This window comes from Plecotus auritus (genome assembly GCF_963455305.1).
Source record: "Plecotus auritus genome assembly, chromosome: 1".
Taxonomy (NCBI): Eukaryota; Metazoa; Chordata; class Mammalia; order Chiroptera; family Vespertilionidae; genus Plecotus; species Plecotus auritus.
In genome coordinates, this window is record NC_137770.1 from 4,681,375 (window position 1) to 4,708,838 (window position 27,464).

The 27,464-nt window shown below is 59.8% G+C and overlaps 1 protein-coding gene across 6 annotated transcripts in view; it reads left to right on the plus strand.

The window, feature by feature from the left end:
• Positions 1 to 26,338, plus strand: part of TECPR2 (tectonin beta-propeller repeat containing 2) — an 80,028-nt gene extending 53,690 nt beyond the window's left edge. For all 6 annotated transcript variants that reach the window (XM_080645195.1, XM_080645196.1, XM_080645197.1 and 3 more), the window contains 4 exons: positions 311 to 459; positions 22,317 to 22,458; positions 22,922 to 23,071; positions 23,371 to 26,338. In XM_080645195.1, coding sequence (XP_080501321.1) covers positions 311 to 459; positions 22,317 to 22,458; positions 22,922 to 23,071; positions 23,371 to 23,522 — 593 coding nt within the window. In that variant the 3' untranslated portion in view covers positions 23,523 to 26,338. The remainder of the gene's footprint in view (positions 1 to 310; positions 460 to 22,316; positions 22,459 to 22,921; positions 23,072 to 23,370) is intronic.
• Positions 26,339 to 27,464: the final 1,126 nt, after the last annotated feature.

Consider the following 27,464-nt stretch of genomic DNA (forward strand, 5'->3'; position numbering starts at 1 on the left):
GGTTAGCCGTGAAGATGAGCATCCTCTCTGCTCGTCCTTCTCGCTGTTGCTCGTAATAGTCGCATCTGGAGGCTCTAACGATAGGCCCGCGTGGAGTTACCGGTCCCCGTGCTCGGTGGCTCAGGGCTGCGGGCTGATGGCATCCGGACGGCCTCGCCCTGGTACAGAAGGGCTGCTGGGTGGCGCTGGCAGGTGGCCTCGGTCACGCTCCTCGTCTCTTCCTTTGCAGAATAAAGTTGACGTTGATAGTCAGTGAAAGAGGAGTCATTGTACAAAAGTAACTCGTGTTTGTGTGTTTCCTCGTCCCCAGGAGCTGTAAAACTGACGAGCTTGGCGTGTGGAAACCAGCACGTGTGGGCCTGTGATTCCAGGGGCGGCGTGTACTTCCGCGTGGGCACGCAGCCTCTGAACCCCAGTCTCATGCTTCCGGCCTGGATAACCATTGAGCCACCCGTCCAGGTAAGCTCGAGGGAACCGCCGCCAGCGTGCCCCCTGGGAGACAGGCGTTGCCGGGGCGGCTGTTGGAAAGGCGCCTCGCTGCACAGGCGGACCTCCCACAGCGGGGCAGGGACGTGTCGGGGAACAAGGTGGCCCCATCCCTTGGCCTCCCAAACTCGGGCTTTGACAAAATGAGCATGTTTTTAAAGCCAGTGCCCCGAAGTGTAGAGAAGAAAGTAAAAGTCACCTCAAATCGCGTCCCGGAGGTAATGTGCTGGTATCAGCATTTTGTGAGAGTCTTCCCTGGCCTGTTCAAGAAACCCCACGCCCGCGTGCCCCGCACCCCGCCTCTCCGCCTGCAGCGTGTTCTACGTGACTTGCTTTTGCCGTGGCTGTCACGCCGCTGGGTCAGAAGCGGAAGTCTGACTCCAGCGCCCTGTCTGGTTACCCTAAAGGTCTGAGGGGTCTGGTTGCTGTCAGTGTGTGTGTTTCTGTGGAAAACGTCACGAGGGGCTGCTGGGCCCTGCTGCGTGACTTCGTTGGGAACAACTTGAAGTTGCCATATGCCGGGGCAGGAGCGGTTCGTCTTTGAACAGAGAGCTTGAATGGGACAGGAAAGAAACCAAGGGTTTGGGTAAAGACCTGTGTTCACACCCACCTGCATTTTGGCATCGTAACCCCCCCGGTTGGGCGACAGGTCGAGGGGCAAGGTGCAGGTGTGACGTGAGGACCAGCAGTCCTGCCCCTTGGACCTGGGCGTGGGCTGGAAGGCCCGACAGTGGAACGGGAGCTCTTCTGGAGTTTTCTCAGGCCCTGGTGAGCGGTCCTGCCACAGGGAGGCTCCGTGTGGCTCTCCCCCGTCCCGGGCCCCGGGGAGAGCGAGGGCAGTGAGTGTGTGACACTTCGTGACCTAGAAAGCGCTGTGCAGGCATGAGGTTACAGAAGGAACTGTGACGCGCGCCCGCATTTCCTCTCCGCACGGCACGTCGCCTGGCCCGAGGACGGCTTGTCACTGACGGAGCACGGCGGGTGCCCAGTGATAACGACGGCCAGCGACGGTGCTTAGTTTCATCACAGCTCGCACGTCTCTTTAGAGAAGGCACCCCCTTCCCCCTGGCCCTTTGGTTCATCTTTGTCAACACTTTATTATAGTCTTCTACCAGTTTTATATTATTTTGTTAGTTATAATTCACCCTTTTTGTATATTGACCGAGTTGTGCAATCATTATTACTAGCCAATTTCAGAACTTTGTATCACCCCAGAAACAAGCCCTGCACCCATTAGGAGTCACTCCCTTCTCTCCCAGAAGCCCCACACCCCTAGGCCTCTGGCAGCCACTGGTCTTCTTTCAGTATCTACACATTAGCCTGTTTCATATAAATGGAATCAGACAATATGTGGCCTGTTTTGTTTGCCTTCTTTCACTGAGCATTCTGTTTTCTAAGTTTACAGTAAGTGGTGCAGCGTGTATCAGTACTTTGTTCCTTTTTATGACTGAACTAGAGGCCCGGTGCACAAAACTCATGCATGGGGAGGGTGTGTCCCTCAACCCGGCCTGCACCCTCGCCAGTCTGGGACCCCTCATCCCTTTCACAATCCGGGACTGCTGGCTACAAACCACTTGCCTGCCTGCCTGCCTGCCTGCCTGATTGCCCCTAACCGCTTCTGCCTGCCAGCCTGATCACCTGCTAACCGCTCCCCTGCCAGCCTGATTGATGCCTAACTGCTCCCCTGCCAGCCTGATCGCCCCCAACTGCCCTCCCTTGCCGGCCACCTCCTCCGCCGGGACCAGCCTCCTCCGCGCCACGCAAAACCACGGGACCCCCAGGCCTCACCGTGCGGAGTGGCCACTGGGCCCCGCCTCCACTGTGCGTGCAGCCATCTTGTGACGTCATGCAAGGGCATGACGCCATCTAGGCTTTTATTATATAGGATAATATCTCATTGTATGCATACCTCACATTTTGTTTATCCATCATCAGCTGTGGACATTGGGGCTGTTCCTACTTTTTGGCTGCTGTGAATAATACTGCTGTGAACATTCATGTATGAGTATGAGTGTATTCATGTATGAGTCTTTGTTGTTATTGTGGGGTTTTTTGTTTTGCTTTTTGTTAATCCTCACCTGTGGATATTTTTCCCGTTGATTTTTCGAGAGAGTGCAAGGGAGGGGCAGGGGGGAGAGAGAGAGAGAGACATTGATGTGAGAGAGACACATCGATTGGTTGCCTCCTGCACGCACCCCGACCAGGACCAGGGATTGAGCCTGCAGCTGAGTGAGGTGTGTGCCCCTGATGGGAATTGAACCCGGGACCCTTCAGTCCATGGGCAGACACTCTAACCGCTGGCAAAACTGGCTAGGGCATGTAGGAGTCTCGGTGCAGGCGGCCGTGTTCAGTTCTGTTGGATATATAACTGTATGGGGAATTCCGGGGTCATATGGTGACAGCACGTTTAACTTTCTCAGGCACTGCCAAATGGTTTTCACAGCGGCTGCACCAGTTTACAGCCATGGGTGAGGGTTCCAGTTTCTTCACCAAAAGTCTTCCTTGCCCAGCTTATTTTTTTGCTGCAAACAGCTTTATTGTTCCCATTTGGTCCAAAGCGTGGGAGTGGGCTCCCGGGTGGTGAAAGAATTTTAGGGGTTTGGGGGAGAGGCTCAGGCAAAAGCCAGACACCAGGGGGATGCAGGGCCTCAGGGCCCCAAAGGCTCCTGGTCCTGCTTGAGGGGGAGCCGTTCGAAGAGATACTGGCCCAGCCCAGCCTGCGGGGGTGAGTCAGGTGTCCCCATCTTCTTGATGAGTCTCACCTGCTCATCCGGGAAATGGCTCTCCGGGAAGTCAGAGCTGAGGGCCTGCGGGTGGGACCAGGGCCTGGCCAGGTTCCTCCCCAGGACCCTGGCGGCTTCCAGGGCGCCTTGAGGTTCGCCCGCTCGTGTTGGGAGGCTCAGCAGGCCCTGGGAGAACGCGCCCCCCCCCCCCCCCCCCGCTGGCTTTGCGTCTTTGGGAGATGCTGGGCTCTCTCTGCTTCTCCTCTGCCAACTGGCAGAGAGGCCAGCGCCCTGCGGAGCCGCAGCGCTGTGGTGCAAACAGAAGCCCAGAGAGGCAGGTGCGGAGGCCGCAGGGGCAGGCGGCCGGGCGGTTGACGGCAGCCTCCGCCTCGGGGGGGGGGGGGGGGGGAATTCCGAGGGAGGTGGGAGCTCGTGGCTGCTCCTACCTAAGGCGTTAAGGTAGGAAACCGGTGTTGGCTGGTCTGGGAGGTGGTTCGGAAGGCGGTGACTGGGTAAGAGGCTGGGAGGAGGTCAGGGCTGGAAGAAGGGGTGTCCCTGGGTCTGTTCTGTCCAAACACTTGAAGCAAGAGACAGATCCGGGACCCCCCAGGGCACTGTGTTGCCCCAGTATTTTTTTCATTTTATGTATGTATGTATGTATGTATTTATTTTAATCTTTATTGTTGGAAGTATTGCATAGGTCCTCCTTTTTCTCCTATTAACCTCTCCCAGCCACTCCCCCCTGCCCCCCCACGCCCTCACCACCCCATTCTCTGTGTCTCCGGGTTATGCATATATGCATACAACCCAATTTTCAAATTCTGGTCATTCTAGTAGGTGTAAAGTAGCATCTCACTGTGGGTTTGTTTTTGTTTTTTACAGAGTAAAAAAAAAAATGTATGGAAACAAGAAAGGTAAATTGGTGTGTTGTGTAGGTTACTGAATGGTTTGCTTTATTTTGGAGCAGCGCTACTGATAGAGGAAAGCTGATCAGACCCAGACTGGCACTTTTTATCATAACTCAGTTGGGTTTTTTAACTCAGGTGTAATTGACTATAGCATTATATTCGTTTCGGTATACAATATAATAATTAGGTATTTGTATATGTTGCAAACTGACCACAGTTAAGTGTAGTTAACATTCATCATGATATAGTTATCCTTTTTTTTTCTTGTGATGAGAACTTTTTTTCTTCATCCTCACTGGAGGATATTTTTTCCATTGATCTTTAGAGAGAGAGTGGAAGGGAGGGAGGAGGAGGAGGAAAGAAAGAATGATGTGAGAGACGCATCAACTGGTTGCCTCCCCGACGCACCCCAACCAGGGCCAGGATCAAACCTGCACCGAGGTACGCACCCTTGACCGGAATCGAACCCGAGACCCTTCTGCCCACGGGCCAATGCTCTAAGCACTGAACAGAATTGGCCAGGACGAGAACCTCTAAGACCTCACATTAACCACAGCCAGCACGCTGTACGTCGGATCCCCGGCATCGTGGTTCCAAGCTGATTGCCCCAACGACGGATGGTGCCGAACATCTTTGCTTATGTTCTTGGTCACTTGTGCAGATTCTTTGGAGAACTTGACATTCGAACGCTTGGCTCATTTTAAAATTGGGTTATTTGTCTTTTTAATGTTGAGTTATAAGGCTCCTTTATGGATGCTAGACCCTTATCAGATAGATGATTTACAGATATTTTCTCCCATTGTCTTTGTTTTTTAATTGATTTCAGAGCGAGAGGGAGAAATACAAACAATGATGAGAGAGAATCGTGGATCGGCTGCCTCCTGCATACCCCACACTGGGGACCGAGCCGCAGCCCGGGCATCTGTCGTGACCGGGAATCGAACCGTGACCTCCGGGTTCATAGGTCGATGCTCAACCGCTGAGCCCTGCCGGCTGGGCTCGTATTGCCTTTTCACGTTCTTTATGATGTCCTCTGCACAGAAGTTCTTCATTTCTCTCTGTTTTTGTTTAGTTGTAGTGCTTTTGATGTGCTAAGAACCGTTACCTAACCCTAGGTCAAGAAGATTCATACTTACGTTTTCTTCTAGAAATTGTGTGGTTTTAACTCTTATACTTAGATATTTGATTCCTTTTGCGTTAATCTTGATACAGGGTATGCGGAAGGAGCTCGGAGTCATTATTTTACATGTGGATATCCAATTCCACCGGCGCCGTTTACAGAGACTGTTCCTTCCCCGTTAAGTTGTCTTGACAGCCTTGTCAAAATCATCATGTAAGGATTTATTACTGGACTCAGCTCTATTCCAGTGACCAGTAGATATGTTTATCATTATGCCAGTACCACGTTGTTCTAATCATGTTTTTAATTCTTTTGGATGCTATTGTACATGGAATTTAATTCCATTTTCAGATCATTCATTGCCAGTGTAAGTTTTTGAATATTGATCTTGTATCTGGAAATCTTGGTAAACTTGTTTATTAGTTCTGATAACTTATTTGTAGGTTCTTTAAGGTTTCCTATACATAGATCGTTTTGTGTACAAATAGAGGTTATTTTACTTCTTTCTTTCCCATCCGAATGTCACTTATGTTGTCGTCTGGCCTAATTGTCCTGGCCGGAACCTCCTGTGCAGTGTTGAATGGCACTGGCGAGGGTGGACACCCCTGCCTTGTGCCTGCCCCGGGGAAGGCCGCCTGCCTTTCGCCTTCAGCAGCTGCCGGCTGCGAGCTTGCTTCCAGAGGCCGTTTCGCAAGCTGAGGAAGTCCCCCTTATTCCTATTTCTGTTGAATGTTTTTATCACGAAGGAAAGGTGGATTTGGTCAAGTACTTGTTCCACATCTGCCGAAATAACTGTGTGGGTTTTCCCTTCATTCATGTGATGCGCGAGTCCGTGTGCTGACTGTGTGTGGGCCTCCTTCCATTCTGGGATCTCCCCGTGGCCGTGGCCGTGGCCGTGGCCCTGCTGGACTTGCTTCGCCGTGTTGTGTTGAAGGGTTTCGTGTCCGTATTCCTAAGCGCGATTGTCTTTGGTTTTCTTTTCTCGTCAGGTGTCTGGCTTGGGGATGGGCACTGCGGCCTTTTAGATGAAATGAGAAGTGCTTTTTCCTCTTACCTTTTTGGAAGAGTTTCTGAAGGGTGGGTGTTAATCACTCTCTAAGCATTTTCTAGACTTTACCAGTGTGGGCCTGGGCCTTCCTTAGAGGGTGTTTTACATTACCGATTCAGTCTCTTTACTTGTTACAGGTCTGTCCACAACTTCCTGTGTTTTTCTTCATTCAGTACGAACAGTTTATGTCTTTCCGGGAATGTGTTCATTTCACCACGTCGTCTAATTTATCGACATCCACTTGTTCCTGTTTCTCCTCATTACCCTTTCTATTTCTGTAAGGTTGGTAGTTAGGTCCCTTCCTTCCTGTCCGGTTTTAGTAACTTGTTTCTCCTCTTTTTCTTACTTAATCCAGCTGAAGTTTTGACAATTTTGTTGATCTTTTCAAAAACCCTCCTTTGGTTTTGTCGACTCTTCTCTCTTCTTTCTATCTTCTAGTTCACCTACGTCCGTCTCCGTCCTTTCCTCCCGCACGTGCTGTGCGCAGTGCTTTGCTCACTCGTGACCCTCTGACCCTCCCAACAGTACTTGTCCCAGTTCCCAGGCCCCGGCGACGACCTAGAGTAACCTTGGGCTGGGAAGCGTGTGGGTCCCGCTCGGAGTCCTGCCAGGGTCGGGAAGGGCTGCTGGGTGGAGGAGCGTGGGTGGCGGTGAGGATGCTGCCGAGTGGGTGGGAGCACTGGGCAGGGAGCCGAGGCCGCGGGGCCCAGCCAGCCTGCCTCTGCTGCCCCTCGGCCGGCCCGCAGCTTGTCCATGGGGCTGTGTGGGAGACCATGGAACCACAAACTCCTCTTCCTTCCTCCTCTTGGATTCTAGAATAACCTCTCGGAAGCAGAGCCGAAACGGGGGGAGGAAGCTGAACTGGGAGCGTGCTGCCGCCTACAGCGATGGGCAGCCTTGCCCAGTGCAGTGGCCACAGTGGCACAGGCTCCCCGGGAGTCCTGCCGGCTGTGCTCTGAGCAAGCGCGACTGCCGCTGGGAACTACGTGGGAAGCAGGGGCCGTGCGAGTGCTGCTGAGCGAGCCACGTCTCCCTCCGTGCTTGCCGCGCCGCGGGAGAGTTCCCTTTGCCGTGGGATGTGTTCACGCAGGGTGCTTGGAAGTGGGTCCCTGTGGGGCATCAGGCTTTGCCCTGGCACCCGCCTTTCCACGCGCTGTCCCACTCTCTGTCCCTCTCCTGCTTCGCCTGGGCGGAGGGCAGGTGTGGCTCCCCCCCTGGCAGAGGACGTGAGGTACTTGGACAGCTCAGTGTCGGCGCCACAACCCTAGTGAGTAGCTGAGCCGAGATGGGGACCCAGGCCTGCCCTCGTAGCACAGTCTGTGCGGCCGCTGCTGCTGGCAGGGGGCTGACCGCTTTGTTGCTGAGAAGTGGCCACGGGCACCGCTGCTGGGCACTCCCATATGCCAGGCCAGCACTTGAAGCACATCTTCCCCTCCAGGGCTCACCTCATGCCAGTGCGTGGCCAGCCCTGCCCCTGCCCGGGAAAACTCGCGCCGAGAGGACGAGACGTTGCCGAGGCCTCGTGGCCAGTAGGTGGAGGGCGGACCCCACGGGTGTGTCGCCCCAGCTGGTGCTGAGAACAAGCCTGGGCCATAGCACGACTGTCCCCTCGGCGTGCACCCGGCTGGGACCTCACACGCGGGGGTTTAGTCCTGAGAAGATGAGTCCGGCCGGAGGGGGCTTCATGGAGAGGATTTAGAACAGCAGGACGACTCGGTTGAATCCAGGCGTTCGAATGCAAATAGGTTTTCATGTTTCAGCCATGACCCGCCTCTTTCTACGGCATCTTATTTACTCTCTGCCTGCGCTGCCTGGTCTGCATGTAGGACGTTTGCGTTTGGGGCGAATGGAGGAGGTGACGGATGCTGAAGGGCACCACGTGTGAGCCACAGAAATCTAGAATTGCCACAGTCTCTCCGTTTCCCTTTCCTATTCTCGTCTCCCCAACACCTCCCTCCTGTAGCAGTTTGGGGTGAGATTTTACAAAGCACTCAAACAAATGACTCAGTTTTCAGACTTGCTAACGTGTAGAAAGATTGGGAGAAAATATTTATAGTTGTGTTTAGCATCTCTTTGGAGTTTGCTGCGTCAGTTGGAGAATTTTCTGTCCACCTGAAAATTAGCCCTGAAGCTGAGAGCACAGTTGATGGGATTTCCTGTGCTGCTGGCACTGGGTGGGGGTAAAGAAAGCTGGTCCAGCTCCCGCACCCCAGCAGGCCCCCCTCTTTTTTCACAGGGATCTGCTTAGCCCCTTATGCTCACCGCCGCCCCCTGATCCCCGCTGCCCCGGGCCTGGTGCCTGGGTCTCGCGCAGTGAGAAGCTCCCGCCAGCTCCCTGTGCGGGCTGGCTCTGTCCGTTTCTCTGGTCCCTATATTCTGCCTGGATTGCAGCTTTCCCAGAAAAGACAGAAACCTGGAAAACCAAGATGAATATGGCTGCAAATGGCCAAACTGACATTTAAAAATAATTTTAAATTCAGCTGCTTTAGTTATACTTAGCTAAATGAACATCAAAATAAAACAAGCATGCAAACAGGATATAGCTATACCTGAGAATGCCACGCCCACGGTGCTGCTGGTGGGGACGGGAGGGAACTTGATGTCACTTCAACATCCAGATCTTTAGAAAAGCTCAGGCCTGACCACAGGAGGACGCGCTGGGGAAGCGTTGGTGTTAGAGAGTGTGCCCTCCCCCCCGCCACCTCCCGTCCTCCCGTCCCCCTGGCTGGGCCTTCCATTGACCCATCGGAATGAACCATCATTTCAGGCATCAGAGCAGAACAAGGTGAAGGGAATTCTACTCCTTGCTCCCGATCTAAGGCAGTGCCACCCACCCCTCGATGTCACTCTCACTTCTTCCACCCTCTGCGCTGGCAGAGGTCACTCACCCCAGGGCACCAAGACGCTCTGGTTTTGTGGGGGTTTTTGAAATACATATTTCTTTTTTAGTATTATTTTTATTGATTTCAGAGAGGAGGGGAGAGGGAGTAAGAGAAACATCAATGATGAGAGAGAATCATCGATTGGCTGCCTCCTGCACACCCCACACTGGAGATCGAACCCTTAACCCGGGCATGTGCTGTGACCGGGAATCGAACTGTGACCTCCAGTTTCAGACTAGTGGGTCGACGCTCAGCCACAGAGCCCCACCAGCCGGGCAGGACGCCCTGGCTTTCAGTAAGAGAGAGAAGAAATGCTGCTGCCTGATGGGCAGGCCTGGGAGGCCTCTCTCCTTAAGGGGATGAACCGAGGCCTGGCTGAGGGCCGACATCCGCACAGTGAAACCGCTCGCTCCAGCTGTGGCGCGGGGCCTCCCGGAGAGCTTGTGTTCCGGGGAGAAGTGCGCACAGAAGTAGTCGAGTGAAAACATCAGTTACGAAGCCTGTGTGATGAGCCTGCCTTTGTACGGAAGGACACACACGCAGGAACAGTGTGTAAAGGCGCGTTCTGTCTGAGGGTGCTGTTGTGGCCACCTGTTCCTCCTACAGTTGTCCCCTCTTTTCTGAATATCTTTTTTTTATTATTATTATTGATATTTTACAGAGAGGAAGGGAGAGGGACAGAGAGCCAGAAACATCGATGAGAGAGAAACATCGATCAGCTGCCTCCTGCACACCCACCACTGGGGATGTGCCCGCAACCAAGGTACACACCCTTGACCGGAATCGAACCCGGGACCCTTCAGTCCGCAGGCCGACGCTCTATCCACTGAGCCAAACCGGTTTCCCCTCTTTTCTGAATATCTTGCGTTCACATGTCAGCCATGGGAAAAGCAGTCCATAGCTCTCAGTAACCTACTAACACGCACCCGTCCCAGCAAAGGATCCAGAATGTTCCCAAGCTGTTTGAGGTCACTGTGAACATGACCCTGGACCCAGGGAGACGGTGCCCGGTGAGCGCGCTGGCCCGCCCGGGTGCGAGGGGCAGCCCACTTAGCAGGGTGCCCTCAGTGGCTGTAAATAACGGAGGGTGCACTTCCGAGTCGCGTTCTGGCGAGGATGGACCCGGAGGATGTTCCGGGGGGAGGAGGGCTTTCATGGTTTGGAGCTGGCCTTCGCCGCTTACTTACCGGAAACGGGCCCACTTCCTGTGCCGGTGCTGCCACCGGGAGCGGGCCGTGCGCGGCGGTAGGCGGCGTCTGTTGTCACTGTGCCCGCAGCGCGCTCAGGAGTGCGGTGTGGTCCAGTGCTGCGAATAACAGAAACCCAAACGAGAAAATCCCCGAGTTCCTAGAAGAATCCATGGCAGAGGTACTATTTTTGGTTAAGGGGTTATGAACTTTCATTTCTGTTTTCTATATTTACCTATAAGGGCAGGACATTTTTTTATAATCAGAGAGAAAAACATGTATTTGACAAAGGACCCAAACTTTGTGGGTCAGCAGCCCTGCTCCAGGCCCCTCCTCTGACCCCAGCCCGGGGGATCCGGTCCCTATGGGTCTTCCCTCCCTGCCCACCACACACAAGGGTTTAGAGTTGGGGGACACGGGAGCCAGCGCTCCTCTGGGCGAGCAGAGTGCAGCTGCAGAAAGTAAGGCTCCGGTCCGGCTCCCGTGGCGGGCGGTTAGCTCCGTTTCCTCTCCGTCCCTCGGACACGTCAGGCCATCTTCTTGGAGGGACCCCTCTGGGACGCTTTCGCCACTCGGGTCCGGCCTGGTCACCCTGTCCACCTGGGGTCACCCTCGCCTCCCTCGCTCCTAGATCCCGCGTCTTCCTCTCCCTTTGTTTCGGTGGAGTTGCTCCTCTGGCCGTTCCTGAGGAGGTGCGTGGTCGGCTCCTCTTGGAGACGTTGCATGTCTGAAAAGTCTCTCACCACCTCACCCTGACCATGCTGGACACGGCCGTCGGGCTGGGGGTCGTTTCCTGAAAAGCGGGACCTCCTCCTGCACCGCCTCCTGACGCCCAGCATGGCCGTGGAGCGTCTGAGCCACTCTGGGAGCTGACCCTGAGATTGGACCTGTTTCTCCTCTGGACGTTTGTAAGCTCTTTGTTCCCGTGTTCTGAGGACAAAGGGCGCTGTGCCCAGAGGCCTGTCCTTTGTGCCAGGGACCACGCCTTCGTCTGGGCCCTGGCCACGTCCTGGTGCGGGTCACAGCCGCCTGCCGCCTCTGCCCCTGCTTCTCTGTTGGCTCTTCCTGGGGTCGGGCTCCTGTGCCATGGCTTCCTGACCCGGCCTCTGCTTACCTTTTCTCTCCTGTTCTCTCTCTCTGCTTCTATCCTACTTTCTGGAAGGTGTTCCCCACTTTGAGCACGTTTAACTTCCGGAGCCCCCGTGGCTGCTCCTAGTCGCCAGACCTTCTGTCCCGAGCCCGTTGCTTGGCGCCCCTGCTCTGCTCGGCGCCCCTGCTCTGCTCGGCACCCCTGATCTGCTCAGTGCGCCCCTCCCCTGCTCGGCGCCCCTGCTCTGCTCAGTGCGCCCCTCCCCTGCTCTGCTCGCCCCTGCTCTGCTCGCCCCTGCTCTGCTCAGTGTGCCCCTCCCCTGCTCTGCTCGCCCCTGCTCTGCTCGGCGCCCCTGCTCTGCTCGGCACCCCTGATCTGCTCAGTGCGCCCCTCCCCTGCTCGGCGCCCCTGCTCTGCTCAGTGTGCCCCTCCCCTGCTCTGCTCGCCCCTGCTCTGCTCAGTGCGCCCCTCCCCTGCTCTGCTCGCCCCTGCTCTGCTCGGCGCCCCTGCTCTGCTCGGCGCCCCTGCTCTGCTCGGCGCCCCTGCGTGTGTTTCCGGTTGAGCTGCTGCGCCCTCGCCTTGGTGTTCTCCCTGGCGGAGGCTTCCTGAGCTGCTGGCGGCCGTGGGTGTCCGTGGTGTCGGCACAGCAGCCTGGAAGCCCGAGCCCAGGGAGCTCTCGTCCGGGGTCCCTGGCGCCCCTCTGGCCACAGCGGCTGCTGGGGGGTGAGTGCCGTGGTCAGAGCAGCTGTCCCTTGGCCGTGCTTGGCCTGGCCTCCCCGCGGCCCCCCAGCTCCCACAGTTTGGCTGTATTCTCCTCGGATTCTGCCTTTGTGAGATTTGAGCCTTTTTTTTAAATGTGTATTTTTATTGATTTCAGAGACAGGAAGGGAGAGGGAGAGAGAGAGAAACGTCAATGAGAGAGAGAATCATCAGTTGGCTGCCTCCTTGCACCCCCTACTGGGGGTCGAGCCGCACCCCGGGCCTGTGCCCTGACCTCCTGATCATAGGTCAGCGCTCAACCATTGAGCACGCTGGTTGTGCTCAACCTTTCTTTGACGCTTTCCCTCTCGATGTAGCGTTTCAGGAGGGAGGGAAGGGCCGGTGTGAGTTGGTTCTGGAATCATCTTCCAAGCGGTGCTGGTGTTTCAGAGCGTGCAGGAGCGTGGGCCATGCTGCGTGCTGAGAGCCAAGAGCCGGGTGCAGTCACCCACCCACTCCTGGGCTCCCCGGCCCGTTGGCTGCAGGACCACACGCTGCCGGCCGCCTCCAGAGGAAGAGACAAGTTGTGTGCGCCACGTCCTTGATTACCCCCCGTGTTGCCTCTTTTCCCAGAACACGTTGTTTGGGGGCTCTCTTCTCCAGCCCTGGCCCTAAGAAATACCCTTCCCGGGGGGATGTGTCCGTAGCCATTGTCTCCTGCTCTGCACAGCCGTGTTTCCCAGCAAAGACCACCAGGGCGCAGATGGGCTGCCATCGGGTGACCCAGTGCTCCCCAAAACTGCCGGCTCCAGGAAGGGTCTGCGTCAGTCCTGGAGGAGCAGAGCTGGGCCCTCCCCGCACGGAGGCCGCCCCAGGCCTGCGTGTGCAGCAGCGGCCAGCCGGGCCCGGGCGCCGGGGCCCTCTGAGCAGCCGCCGCGTGCCCAGCCATCGGAGACAGCGGGCCAGTGCGCAGGGATAGTTCCTGCGGGTCACGGGCCTCATCACGGCCTCCGCTCGGGAGGAACAGAAGGTCGTGGCCGCCCAGGAAAGGCTAGCGGATGCGGAGTCTCTGAAGTCACCCTCAGGCCAGGCGCAGGGGGAAGCACTGGCGGAGGGGACCGCTGGCTCTGCAGCCGCTGACCAGGAGAGGGAAGCAGCCGGGAGCTTGTCCCTGTGGGAGCCCGCCGCAGGCCTCGCACGGCTGGGTCGTTCTCCCAGTAAAGTGTGCATTGAGCCAGGCGTGTGCCACCGTGACGGCGGAGCAGCTCCGGGGAATGGGGCTTCCGCAGGGACCCAGCGCACGCAGAGCGGGCTCACCCCCGGTGGTCCCGCAGGCCAGGCAGCCAGAACCCGTGCCCCAGCCTGGAAGGGGGCACGGCCGGGGGAGGGGCCAGCCCAGGTCACAGGCTGACCAGAGAAAAAGTGTCCCAGCTCCCTGCCCCTCGGCCCCCTCGCCCTGAGGGTCCACTGGCACTAATACAGGCCTGTGCCGTGGGGACCTAGCTCCCACTTACCTGAAAGGGAACAGACCTGAGCAGGAGAAGGCACAGAAGCAGGAAGACCGAACAGCCGGAAGTACAGCCACCATGGGGCCCACTCAGCCTCGGGGTGCGCGGTGCAGGCCCGGACGCATGCGGAAAGGTGAAGTCCACCTGCACGGGCGGGAGGTGGATTCAAGTTAATGACTCGGGGGGCGGGGGGAGGAAGAGGCCTCTGGAGGTGGGCGGCCTTTGACGCCGTGCGTCGCGTCCGGTCACCTTGTTTCCAGGGGGCTTCCCAGGGCCTGCCGCTGCCCCACAGGCCTCGCTGACCACCGCGGGTCCCCGGAAATGTCCCTGCTGAGTGTCATCCGAGTTCCCGTAAGGTCCATGCCAAAACAGCCTGTCTCGATAAGCATGGCCAGCCACGCATGTGCGTGCACATGTCTTTGGGATGGAGGTTCAGCTGCAGCAGATGTGGGCGCTCTGGCCTGAGCCCAGACGCCTCAGCCTCAGGCTCAGCTCAGCAGGCCCCTCCCGTCGGTGTCAGTTTGTCTGTCTCTGCACCTAACACGTGAGGGCGCTGGGCTCAGCTGTTCTCCTGGGCCCCTTTCAGCCCAAACGTGTTTTGGGGAGCCCTTGAAACGAAAGAGCCAGAGCTTCCATGAGGAAGAGGCCTTGCTTTCTCGGGAGCCTGGACTTACTGGGGTTACTGGGCCTTGCTGTCCCCTATGCCAATTTCATGGACATTTCCCAAGCAGGGGCTCTGTGGGGTGTGAACATGGGGGGTTCCGGGCCAGAGGGGTCAGGCGTGGGTGCACTGTAGGGGCCAGCGGGATGGGCTTGAATGCTGGCCACTTCGGCTGGCAGATGGGGATGGTGGCCCCTCAAAAGGCTGACGGAGCAGCAGCGTGTGAGCGGGGCCTCTCAGGGCAGGGAGGGTTTCGACAGCAGACTCAGCCAGTGGGGTGAGATGCCCCGTTGGTTTGGAGCTCACGCCCAGTGCTGGGGGACCTGGCTAACGGAGAGGCCAGAAAGGGGGTGGCGCCCCCGTGGGGGGTGGAGGGCCACAGGGTGGAGGGCCACAGGAGGAGGGCCACAGGGTGGAGGGCCACAGGAGGAGGGCCACAGGGTGGAGGGCCACAGGAGGAGTGCCACAGGAGGAGGGCCACAGGAGGAGGGCTGTGGTCTAGTCCCTTGCCCGGCACAGATTGCTCTGCAGCCTGGATGGAAAGGCGTAGTGTGGGGACCCCAGTTAGGAGGCGGCCACAGCGAGGCGCCGAGTCCAGGCGTTTGCCCCTTCCCACACGGTGCGGGGCGAGGCCGCCCTGTGTCAGGGATCCTGCTGGCTCGTCAGATCAGAGCAAAGTGCCCGAGCAGAAGTCCTGGGGAGGGGCCGGCGCCCAACGGCTGCAGTTCCAGAATCTGCTCCTGGGAGCGCTTGGCCGCGGGCGGCATCCCAGGGCCACACCCGGGAGCTCAAACAGGACAAGCCTGTGTCACCGGGGAGCACGTGCCGCCTGCACTGAGCAGTGTTCCTGCTGCGCCGCACCCGAGGACAGGCCCTGAGGGCCCTCCGCAGGGGCTCCGGCTACCGGACAGGCCCTGAGGGCCCTCCGCAGGGGCTCCGGCTACCGGACAGGCCCTGAGGGCCCTCCGCAGGGAAGCCGGCCTACCGGACAGGCCCTGAGGGCCCTCCGCAGGGGCTCCGGCTACCGGACAGGCCCTGAGGGCCCTCCGCAGGGAAGCCGGCCTACCGGACAGGCCCTGAGGGCCCTCCGCAGGGAAGCCGGCCTACCGGACAGGCCCTGAGGGCCCTCCGCAGGGGCTCCGGCCTACCGGACAGGCCCTGAGGGCCCTCCGCAGGGGCTCCGGCTACCGGACAGGCCCTGAGGGCCCTCCGCAGGGAAGCCGGCCTACCGGACAGGCCCTGAGGGCCCTCCGCAGGGAAGCCGGCCTACCGGACAGGCCCTGAGGGCCCTCCGCAGGGGCACCGGCCTACCGGACAGGCCCTGAGGGCCCTCCGCAGGGGCTCCGGCTACCGGACAGGCCCTGAGGGCCCTCCGCAGGGAAGCCGGCCTACCGGACAGGCCCTGAGGGCCCTCCGCAGGGAAGCCGGCCTACCGGACAGGCCCTGAGGGCCCTCCGCAGGGGCTCCGGCCTACCGGACAGGCCCTGAGGGCCCTCCGCAGGGGCTCCGGCTACCGGACAGGCCCTGAGGGCCCTCCGCAGGGAAGCCGGCCTACCGGACAGGCCCTGAGGGCCCTCCGCAGGGAAGCCGGCCTACCGGACAGGCCCTGAGGGCCCTCTGCAGGGAAGCCGGCCTACCGGACAGGCCCTGAGGGCCCTCCGCAGGGAAGCCGGCCTACCGGACAGGCCCTGAGGGCCCTCCGCAGGGAAGCCGGCCTACCGGACAGGCCCTGAGGGCCCTCCGCAGGGAAGCCGGCCTACCGGACAGGCCCTGAGGGCCCTCCGCAGGGAAGCCGGCCTACCGGACAGGCCCTGAGGGCCCTCCGCAGGGGCACCGGCCTACCGGACAGGCCCTGAGGGCCCTCCGCAGGGGCTCCGGCCTACCGGACAGGCCCTGAGGGCCCTCCGCAGGGAAGCCGGCCTACCGGACAGGCCCTGAGGGCCCTCCGCAGGGGTACCGGCCTACCGGACAGGCCCTGAGGGCCCTCCGCAGGGGCTCCGGCCTACCGGACAGGCCCTGAGGGCCCTCCGCAGGGAAGCCGGCCTACCGGACAGGCCCTGAGGGCCCTCCGCAGGGAAGCCGGCCTACCGGACAGGCCCTGAGGGCCCTCCGCAGGGGCTCCGGCCTACCGGACAGGCCCTGAGGGCCCTCCGCAGGGAAGCCGGCCTACCGGACAGGCCCTGAGGGCCCTCCGCAGGGGTACCGGCCTACCGGACAGGCCCTGAGGGCCCTCCGCAGGGGCTCCGGCCTACCGGACAGGCCCTGAGGGCCCTCCGCAGGGAAGCCGGCCTACCGGACAGGCCCTGAGGGCCCTCCGCAGGGGCTCCGGCCTACCGGACAGGCCCTGAGGGCCCTCCGCAGGGAAGCCGGCCTACCGGACAGGCCCTGAGGGCCCTCCGCAGGGGCTCCGGCCTACCGGACAGGCCCTGAGGGCCCTCCGCAGGGGTACCGGCCTACCGGACAGGCCCTGAGGGCCCTCCGCAGGGAAGCCGGCCTACCGGACAGGCACTGAGGGCCCTCCGCAGGGGTACCGGCCTACCGGACAGGCCCTGAGGGCCCTCCGCAGGGAAGCCGGCCTACACGCAGGGCCTGGGAACAGCAGTGCAGGAACGGCCCGTCCTGTGGAAACTTCACTCCTGCGCTGACCTTGGTGTCCTGTCGGGATCTCGTTGCATAAAGTGAACTCTGTGTGGAGGCCCGTGTTCCTGGGAGAGCAGGGGTTGCTGTAGTGCCGCGCCGGGACGCGTGCGGCTCGCAGTGGGCGGTGGCAGCTGGCGGGTTCCTCCCGGGAGGCCTTGTCGAAGGGGGGCTTCCCAGCTGAGAGCACCCCTTTGCTCTGTGCGCATCGAAGCTGGTGGCCGCCCTTACCCCGCTGGTGCTCCCACGGCTGCTGGCTCCCTCCCCGCCGCCCGCCCTGTCTCTTTAAGGGCACTTAGCACACTCACGGACTCTCCGTAAGTTTTTTATCATTTCCAAATGGTTTTTAAATCTTAAATTCCTTATTTACTTCGTAAGTTGCATCCTTTTTTTTTTTTTTTTTTTATGATGTTTTGAGCGTGAATTAGCCAAAACTTTAGGCTGCCAACTTTTTTACTTGAAATTTCTGTTGAGATCATTGCCGGTTCGTTGTAAGAGAGAATAGAGCCCGCGCGCCCGTCCCCAGTCCCCCCAGTGACGTCCGCGAGGAGCAGGCTGCGGTCCCGAGCACGGCTGCCAGCATTGTCTGTTAGAAACTGGTCCAGCACACATCAGTGACCGGGAATGGCGTTGCGTCTGTACACAGCGCTGTTCAGCCTTTATCACCATCTAGTTCCAGAACATTCTTTGTTTTTTTTAATGTGATCATTTCTGTCTGTTTTGTAAGCATGTCTCTCTGGCCATCTGCAGGGATGTTTTTCTGTCCCGTATTCTCTCTCTCTCTCTCTTTTTTTTTGTGATCCTCACCCAAGGAGTGAGAGTCATTTTCTCTTTGGTTTTTAGAGAGAGTGGACAGGGAGAGAGGGAGAGAGAAACATCCATGTGAGAGAGACACATCGATTGGTTGCTGTCCACATGTGCCCTGAGCAGGGGCGGAGATCACCATCCTGCCACCCTGGTACATGCCCTCGGCGGGGAATCGAACCTGCGACCCTGTGGTGCACAGGCGGCCGACACTAACCACTTGGCACACTGGCCAGGGCTCCGGAACATTCTCATCACCCCAGAAGGAAGCCCTGTACCCAGCGGTCAGTCTCCACCCTCCTCTCTGCCCCCGGCAACCACTGACCTGCCTCCTCTCTGTGGGTTCTCCTCCTGGGAAAGTCTCAGACACGCGGCCTTCGAGAAGGGCTTTGCTCACGTACTGTCCGCTTTTTGAGGCTCGTGTCGTGTCGGGGTCGGTCCGGAGCGAGAGCCCACTGCGGGCAGAGCTCGGTCTCCGCTTCGCAGGTGCTGCGTGTTCGTCCAGCGAGGCGAGACCCCCCCAGCACAGTGACCTCCGCTCCCCGAGGCATTTCTTAGCAATAGCGTGTTTTTCGCTAAACGTATGATGGTAACCTACAATGAAAATTGTGGTTTTTTTGTTTTGTTTTGTTTTGTTTTTTAAATATATTTTATTGATTTTTTACAGAGAGGAAGGAAGAGGGACAGAGAGCTAGAAACATCGATGAGAGAGAAACATCGATCAGCTGCCTCCTGCACACCTCCTACTGGGGATGTGCCCGCAACCAAGGTACATGCCCTTGACTGGAATCGAACCCGGGACCCTTCAGTCCGCAGGCCGACGCTCTATCCACTGAGCCAAACCGGTTTTGGCGTGGTTTGTTTTTAAAGAATGCTATTGCACGCTTAACAGACTGCAGCGGATGTAAAGGTCACATTATGTCCACTGGGGAACAGAGAGGTCATGGGACTCCCTTGGTTGCCATGTCGCTTGCGGGCGGGGCCTGGGCGCGCGGCCTGTGGGGTGTGCCGCTCGCTGAGGCGCCGCCTCCGGCCTCCGGCGCGGGCATGTGGGTTGTTCCCCCCTGGGCTGTTGTGAGGAATCCCTGCTGTGACCATCCCGGCCTTTCGTCTGAGTCCGCGCCAGCTCTCTGGGCAGAGGTCCCGGAGCGGGATTGCCGGGTCGGGCCTGTTCGACGCCCTGGGCCTGCAGCCTGCTCTCCACCCCACACCCCACTCACACGCCGTGGGAGATGGGGGGTCCCTGTGCTCGCACCCTCCCTTACTTGTTTTCCGTTTCCTTGCCCAGACGCCCGTGGGCGAGGAAGTGCTGCGCGGCGCTTTGACCTGCGTTCCCTGAGGGCTAGCGGGTGCCGTCCGCACCTTGGCATGTGCTCGTCGGGCTCTGCGGATCTTTGCAGAAACGTCTTTTTAAGATGTTTTTATTTTCAGTTGATTTTTAGAGAGAGATGAACGGGGGGGGGGGGGGAGGGCGGGGGGAAGAGATAGAGAAACATGGATCGGCTGCCTCCTGCACTCCCCCTACCAGGGATCGAACCCTCACCTGGCGCCTGGGGTGATGCTCAACCACCCGAGCCACACCGGCCAGGGCTGGAGAAGTGTCCTTGAAAAAATGTGGTGGTTTTTCGTGTTGATGTTGGATTTTGAACGTTCTTTGCTTGGGGTACTAGACCCTTATCGGTACGTGATTTGGAAATGTTCCCTCCCATTGTGCAGCTGTCCTTTGAGGTACGCAAGTTATTAATTTTGATGAAGTCCAGTTTTCCTTTTTTTTTTTAATATATATTTTTATTGATTTTAGAGAGGAAGGAAGAGGGAGAGAGAGACAGAAACATCCATGATGAGAGAGAATCATGGATCAGCTGCCTCCTGCAAGTCCCCGACTGGGGATCGAGCCCACAACCCGGGCATGTGCCCTTGACCGGAATCGAACCTGGGACCTTTCAGTTCACAGGCCGACGCTCTATCCACTGAGCCACACCGGCCGGGGCCCAATTTACCTTTTAGCTGTTGCTGCCTTTGGTGTCATATGTACGAACCATTGTCAGGGTTAGCTCCCACCTTCATTTGGGACCCATTTCGCGTTACTCTGTAGAGGCCGTGAGGCAAGGACAGTCCCGGCTCCACTTGTTGGAAAGATGCTCTTTCCTCACTGAGCCGTCTTGGCGCCCTTGGCAGAACCACTCGACTGCGTGGTGACTTACGGCTCTCAGTTCTGCTCCGTTGACTGGCCTGTCCAACGGGAGTCCAGGCCTCACTGCGTGACCACTGTCGCTTCGAGTAGTCGTGACAGCAGGAAGTCGAGTCTTCCAAATTAGTGCTTGTTCAGCGTTGTTCTGGCATCCGGGACCCCTTGCAGTCCCACATGAATTCTAGGACGAGCTTTTCCATTTCTGCCTCAATACCAGCTGGGCTGTGTGTACGTGCGCGCGCGCACGCGTGGTCTCGCCTTGCCTGCACTTGACAGAGTGTAGAGCCTGGTGACCCCCTGAATCGGAAGCACCCGGGTGCTTGTCTGCAAGATTGTTTCTGGGCCCCGGCCCCCAAGTCTGATGCACAGGGTTGGCCCCAGCCCCCAGGGTGCCTCTTTGTTTGTTAATCCTCACCAGAGGATATTTTTTTCATTGATTTTTAGAGAGAGTGGAAGGGAGGGGGAGAGACAGAGAGAGAGAGGAACATCGATGTGAGAGAGAGACATTGATTGGTTGCCTCCTGCATGCTCCGACCTGGGACTGGGGATCGAGCCTGCAACCAAGATACGTGCCTTTAACCGGAATCAAACCCGGGACCCTTCAGACTGCAGGCTGACACTAACCACGGAGCCAGGCCGGCTAGGGCCTGAATGTGCCGTTGAAAAGCTCCTTTCAACAAGAGCGTGTTTCCTAGTTTGAAAATGGCCGGTGTGTGTACAGAGCAGCCTGCACAGACTGCCAGCTATTCACCCGTTTGGCCCTGCTCGGCCACTGGAGTAAGGTCCCTGGGACTTCCCCAGGTGACATTTGTGAAGCAGCATGTCTTGGGCCATGTCAGGAGCTCTCAGGTGGGTGGCAGACGGGGTGACATCTGTGAATCCTTTGCTACCGTGTCACCCGCGGTCTTTCCCTTGTTGCCTCTACTTAACCCCATTCTCTCAAGTGCCAGGTGGTGCGCCCTCTGACCTCCCCAAAGCCAGGTGGTGCGCCCTCTGACCTCCCCGATGCAGGTTGTGCGCCCTCTGACCTCCCCGATGCAGGTGGTGCGCCCTCTGACCTCCCCGATGCAGGTGGTGCGCCCTCTGACCTCCCCGAAGCCAGGTGGTGCGCCCTCTGACCTCCCCGAAGCCAGGTGGTGTGCCCTCTGACCTCCCCAAAGCCAGGTGGTGCGCCCTCTGACCTCCCCGATGCAGGTGGTGCGCCCTCTGACCTCCCTGAAGCCAGGTGGTGCGCCCTCTGACCTCCCCGAAGCCAGGTGGTGCGCCCTCTGACCTCCCCGAAGCCAGGTGGTGTGCCCTCTGACCTCCCCAAAGCCAGGTGGTGCGCCCTCTGACCTCCCCGAAGCCAGGTGGTGCGCCCTCTGACCTCCCCGATGCAGGTGGTGCACCCTCTGACCTCCCCGATGCAGGTGGTGCGCCCTCTGACCTCCCCGATGCAGTTGGTGCGCCCTCTGACCTCCCCGTCCTTAGTTTTGCACGTTGCGTCTTGTTTCCTGCATCTGCCCTCATGTTTCCAGAGCTCTCTCTGAACCATCCATCAGCCCCAGCGTCCTGGCCCCCGGCACCCAGCAGGCCTCTGCTGCTTACGGAGGAGAGGCCCTTCGCACAGTGCTGTGCGCCCGGCCCCGCCCACCCCAGCCGCCCGAGCTGTGGGCAGTGGCCCCGGCTCCCTCCTCCAGTGGCTCACAGGACTCAGCCCCTGTGCCACCACGCTCCCTGCTTTTGCAGGCACTTCCCCCGCCTGGCACACTCTCCCTGCCCTCCTTTCTGGGTCATTCCGTTCATCCTGCCGTCTCGGTATAGCGGTCGGATCCAGGGCGGCTTCCCTGACCTCCGGGTCTGACCAGTTATGTGATCTGGGCGCCTCGTTCACCTGGGCAGCTTTGGCCTGGGGCGGCCTCCTCTTTCTCCGTGTGACCATGGGGAATGCCTGTCTCTCACAGGACTTCACATCCAGGAGACACCAGCCCGTGTGGCTCGGTGGCACATGCCCGGGTTGCGGGGTTGATCCCCAGTAGCGGTGTAAAGGAGGCAGCCGATCAGTGATTGTCTCTCATCATTGATGTTTCTATCACTCTCTCCCTCTCCCTCCCTCTCTGAAATCTATAAAAAATTTTCACAAAATCCAGGAGCCAGGAAAATTGGTTGCCAGCTCCTGGCACAGTGCCTGGCATGTAGTAGATGCTCAAGTAGTCACCTGTTGGGTGGGTGATGTGTGGGTGGGTGACGTGTGGCTGAGTGGCTGGCAGGCTAGCAAGCAGGAGCCAGCAAGTTTCTAGAACCTCCTGTTGCCACGTCACAGGCCTCAGGTCACACCTCTCGGTCTTGCTCTGTCCAAAAATAACGACCCACCACCCCTTCCCTCCGCGCAGCCTGCGGGGACCACCTTGGTCAGCGTCCACTGCAGCCCCAACGACCAGATGCTGTGGGCGCTCGACAGCCGGTGCAACGTGCACGTCCGCGTCGGGATCACCGAGGAGATGCCTGTGGGGACCGACTGGGATCACGTGCCAGGTGGGCGTGGGCGGCATGGCGCTGTCCCACCAGGCAGGCCCCGGGCCATCCGCCTAGCCAGGCAGCCAGCGTTTCACACCCAGGCTGTCTCGTTCCTGCTGCTCTGCTGCCCGAGTCCCCCACCCTGGCTCTCGGTGGTGTGGTTACTTCTTCCCCCTCAGCCACCCCCGAGGTGCCACTGCCGCCTGACCCCCAGCACCGTGCGCAGGGCCAGCGGGGGCTCAGCGGCAGTGCCTGGTGCCGCTCTGCACTGCCGGACCCTCTGTCCTTCCATCTCGGCCCTCGGTGGCTTTGCTGGCTCTGCCGATGGGCACCCTCTCCCTCAGCTCCCCGCCCAGCCCCGCCCAGGGCACTGTCACCATGGGGACAGGCGCAGTGTCGGGAGAGAGCAGGCTCTTGGGAGGGGGGTGCATCCGCCCGCAGCTGGGGTCTGAGGACAGACGGACGCCCTTTTTGCCCACAGGGCTGCAGGCCTGCCAGCTGGCACTCAGCACCAGGACCGTGTGGGCCCGCTGCCCCAACGGGGACCTCGCCCGGCGCTATGGCATCACCGACAAACACCCTGCGGGGGACTACTGGAAGAAAGTCCCCGGGCACGCCACGTGCCTCACAGGCAGGTCTGGGTGTGGGCCGTGCGGGCACCCCGAATCCAGGCTCTGGACCGTGTCAGCGGCTGTCCAGGCGGCTCCCTCGGACTCCCTCTCCCCAGAGCCAGCCCTGGATGACGCCTGAAGGAGGGGAGCTGCACCCTGCTCTGCCAGGGCCTCCAGGAAGGGGACAAGGCAACCTGAGGAAATGGGGGCACAGGTCGGCGGGGGGCAGAGGGGAGCGTCTGGCCCCACAGCCCGAAAAGGCCACGTGGGGACGTGGCGCTCCCGGTGGCTAACGGTGCGGCTGCTCTTGTCCCTGCAGTGACCTCGTCAGATGAGCTGTGGGCAGTGGGCCCGCCCGGCTACCTCCTCCAGCGGCTCACGAGGACCTTCAGCCACGCGCATGGTGCCCAGAGCAGCCCGGCCGCCGCCCCGCACCCCGAGGACCTGGAGGACGAGTGGGAGGTCATCTGAAGGAGCGCGGGCGCGCTCAGGGCGGCCGGACGTGCGCTGCACCATCGGTTCTGAGCCGCACTCTCGGACCCGCCGCATCCACGCATCCGGACATGTGGGCACGGTGGACGCCCACACTTGCTTTCACCATGTTTGTCTCCGTCTTGTTCCAGAACCACAGCCTCAGCCAAGTGACCGGAGCCTGCGCGGCCGTCCCCGTGTGGGGCAGTGGCTGCGGCCAGGGTCTCGTCGCTGACCCCCACCCTCCGGGCTGCCACAGCAGCCACACCGAGGCCGAAGGTCAGCGCTCCCACCACTGAGCGTGCTCCCCCGGTGGTGCGCCTCCTCCCAGGGACGCCGGTCCCCGCACACATTCCATGCCAGGCGCCCAGATGGGAACCCAAGGCCGCGTCGGAGGGGTAGGCGCTGGCCGGGCCAGGATGGAGGCCACGCCGCGGCCGCCCAGGCCTGCAGGCCATGACCTGGCCGTGCACGCACCCAGGCGGGTCGGCACAGGAAGGCCGGCGGGGAGCGCAGCGCCCGCTCGCAGGAGTCTCTGTCCAGCTCGTGCTGCGGGGCACGAGACTAGGGCATCCTCAGGAGCAGTCGACAGTTGTCGCCTTTTTGTTGGTTGTATTACAAACCTGCGTCAGATACCTCGTTAGGAGGGACACATCAGACTTAGGAGAGAAGTCTATTCCCTGAAGCCAGAGGAAGGCCTTCACTCCTTCCGTGGTTTGTCCCGAGCCTGCAGCCTCAGCTGCAGCGTCCCACAGTGGGCGTCACCCGTGTGTCCTTGCCGTGTGGAGCCCTGGGGCCTGCCCCAGCCCCCAGTGCAGCCGGCACTGTGGCGGCATTTGGGCTGATCCCCTAGAACAGTGGTCGGCAAACTGCGGCTCGCAAGCCACATGCAACTCATGAGCCGCAGTTTGCCGCTCTGTTGACTAATGAGTTTGCCGACCACTGGGATAGGGGCTTAATCACAAGGAACAACAGCAGCCTGTAATTATTGGAATCGAGAGTCTCGGTCAGTGGTCGGCAAACTCATTAGTCAACAGAGCGGCAAACAGCGGCTCACGAGCCGCATGTGGCTCGCGAGCCGCCGTTTGCCGACCACTGCCCTAGAAGGTTAGCACTGGCTGCGGTCAGTTACTGTGGCCATGTCAGATGTCAGTCCGTGGGTCAGCCTGCAGCGCCCAGTCACCTTGCTGGCACCTGAGCTGTGGGACTCGGGGCCCAGGCCCTCGAGGCCTGTTTCCTACTAAGCAAGGTGCCAAGCCCCCAGGACCCGGTGGCAAGCGGGGAGGTACGTCCTCCGCGGCACCAGCCGGCACTGGGAGGGCCCTGCAGGTCCGGGTGGGGACGGTGCTGGCCCGGTGCTGCTGCACGCCTCGTTGCCGTAGGTCCTTCCGCAGGTTTGGTGACAGCGGAGGCCGCCCGGGGGCTGCAGCGAGGTCGGGCCTCACCGCTCCTCGCACGCAGGCTCTCCCGGGCCCTCGGGTTCCACGCATCACCCGTCTGCTCGATGCGCTGCCCACGGGCTCCGGTGCTGGGCACGGCTTCTCCCTGGTTCTAGCTTTCGGTTGTGCTTTGAGACAGTGCAACGGACTAGACGTTTTCCGCCGGTCCAGCCTACGTCTGTGCCGTGACCAGGTGCCTTCTGGGCGCTCACGGAGGCCACATTCCCGCCCGGGCTGGGGGGGCCCTGCCCACCGTCCCACTGCCGGCAGAGTGCGGCGGACGTGATCGCCTGACCCGACCCACGCTGCATACACACCGGCCTGCCGAGGGTGGCGGTCCTGCGGGAGGGGTCGCCCCACAGGTGCTTGTCCCCCGGTCCCCGGAGGCGGAGTGCAGGCCGCCTGCTCACGGAGGCACTGAGGCCGGGGCTAAACCTCCGTCCAGGAAACAAGCGAGGGTGAGAAGTGCCCTGTGGGACCGGCACACGGAGAAAGCACGTGCTGGACGGCGGGGCCCCTGGGCCGGATGCTGACCGAGTGTCACCTCCTGGCAGCAGACGGGGAGGACTGAGCACTGAGCCCTGGAAGCAGGGCACTGTGGCCTCCTCGGCTTGTCAGGACCCTGGCGGATGTCTGTGTTGGAGGGGCAGGAGGCTCCCAAAATAACGCCCTTCACCTCGCGAACGCCCCAGCCGGGGCTGTGCGGGGTCTCCCGCCGCCTCGCCCTCCCGAGGTCCCGCAGGTGGTGCCGTTCGTCCCAGTGAGACGCGGTCAGGGAACTGACGCGGGTGACGGAGCCCAGCGCTGCCGCTCCAGGCTGCCTGTTCCACACCCTCCCTGTCCTGGGGGTGGAAGTGGGGGGTGGGGCCGGGACACCCCAGCCCAGCCAGGCCCCGGGGGGTTGCACCATGCAGGTGACATCGGGCTGAGGGGACCGAGCGACGCCTCACAGCCCACGTGCCACTGATCGGCTATTTGCACAAAATAAACACGAAGTGGATTACACGGTGTCTGGTTTCTGGGTGGCGAGGGCTTTCTAAAGCTTTCTAAACTCGGGGTGGGGAAAGCGCAGAGGAAGTGGACTTGATTTCTTCACGGTGTGAAGGTGCTGCCGGCTGAGAGCCACGACACTGAGGGACGTGGCAACAGTGGCCGTGGTACTGCCGCCCCCCGGCACCGGCTCCACCGGGAGGGACGTGTCAGACGCGATGGACAAAGGAGGGGCGGGCCGAGGGTGGGGGAGCCCCTGGCAGCCCAGCAGCGGCCCAGAAACCTTTGAGCCCACCGCACAGGCTGCTGCATACAAACCTGTGGGTGGCTTTTGAGTTCTGAGCCATGTACATTACCTGTTCCAGAAGTAAATAAAACGGGCATTTGACAAGCACAGTCCTCCAGCATTTCCTCTGCGTGGTGCCAGCACTAGCTGAGTCAGCGCCCAGGAAATCACCACCCAAGACCGTAAAACTCATTCCCAAGGTGCACAATATAGATGCTTCCGCTCCGTACGTTTAAAAACACTGAGCTGTGTAAGACCTGCTGTCACGTATGTAGAAACACGCATAGGAAAAGTACATGTGTGTACGCAGAGAAAAGACAGGAAGGAAATACACCAAACGCTAGCAGTGTGTGTCTGGGGCGTGGGTGTGGGTTGGCCTCATTGGGGGCCGGGCCCCGCCCACCCTGCCAGCTTCTCTGCAGAGCCCGGGGTTCCGCCGTGAGCATGAATATAAGCTAAATTCCTTAAAATCAGCCAAGGTACAAATCTCCGTCTTCCTCTCTTGTCTGATTGGGGTGGTGGATACACGTGTGTAGACATGTCATGATCCCTCAGACCAGGCATCCTCAAACAACGGCCCGCGGGCCACAGGCGGCCCGCCGAGGACATGTATCCGGCCCACGGGCTGCCGCTGCCTGTCCTGCTTAGCAGCCGATTCGTCCCGGGCCCGCAGTGCGCATAGGAATTTGTTCATAGTGTTTTTTTTAAACTATCGTCCGGCCCTCCAGCGGTCTGAGGGACAGTGAACTGGCCCCTGTTTAAAAAGTTTGAGGACCCCTGCCTCAAACTATACTCCAAGTCTGCATTGATTACACGTCGATTGCGCCTCCATTTTAAAATGTAGCCAAAACCAATTACTGCAGGGCGGGCTCTGTCTGGGTCACTGGCTTCTGAATCAGGTCCAGAGGCTGCACAGCCTCCGTCCCGACTTCCAGGACACACCTTGTTCTGAGCAGGATGTGGGGTAACGGGAAACTGCTCTCAGTACAGTATTGGAAAATTGAAGAAAGGGGGGAGGGGATGGAAATCAGGGGAAAGGTAACCTCGGGTGAGGCTAGGCTGCAGAGGCAGTGAGGTCAGCGCAGGGTCACGTCACCAGGGCCTGGCTGGCCTGCCCTCCTGGCATCCCCCCAGGCCACCCTACAGCACGCAGTGTCCTGTGCTGTCCCTTCAAGCTCTGGGCAGGAGGTCATGATACCAACAGGTGTCCAGGGTACAGATTCTGGC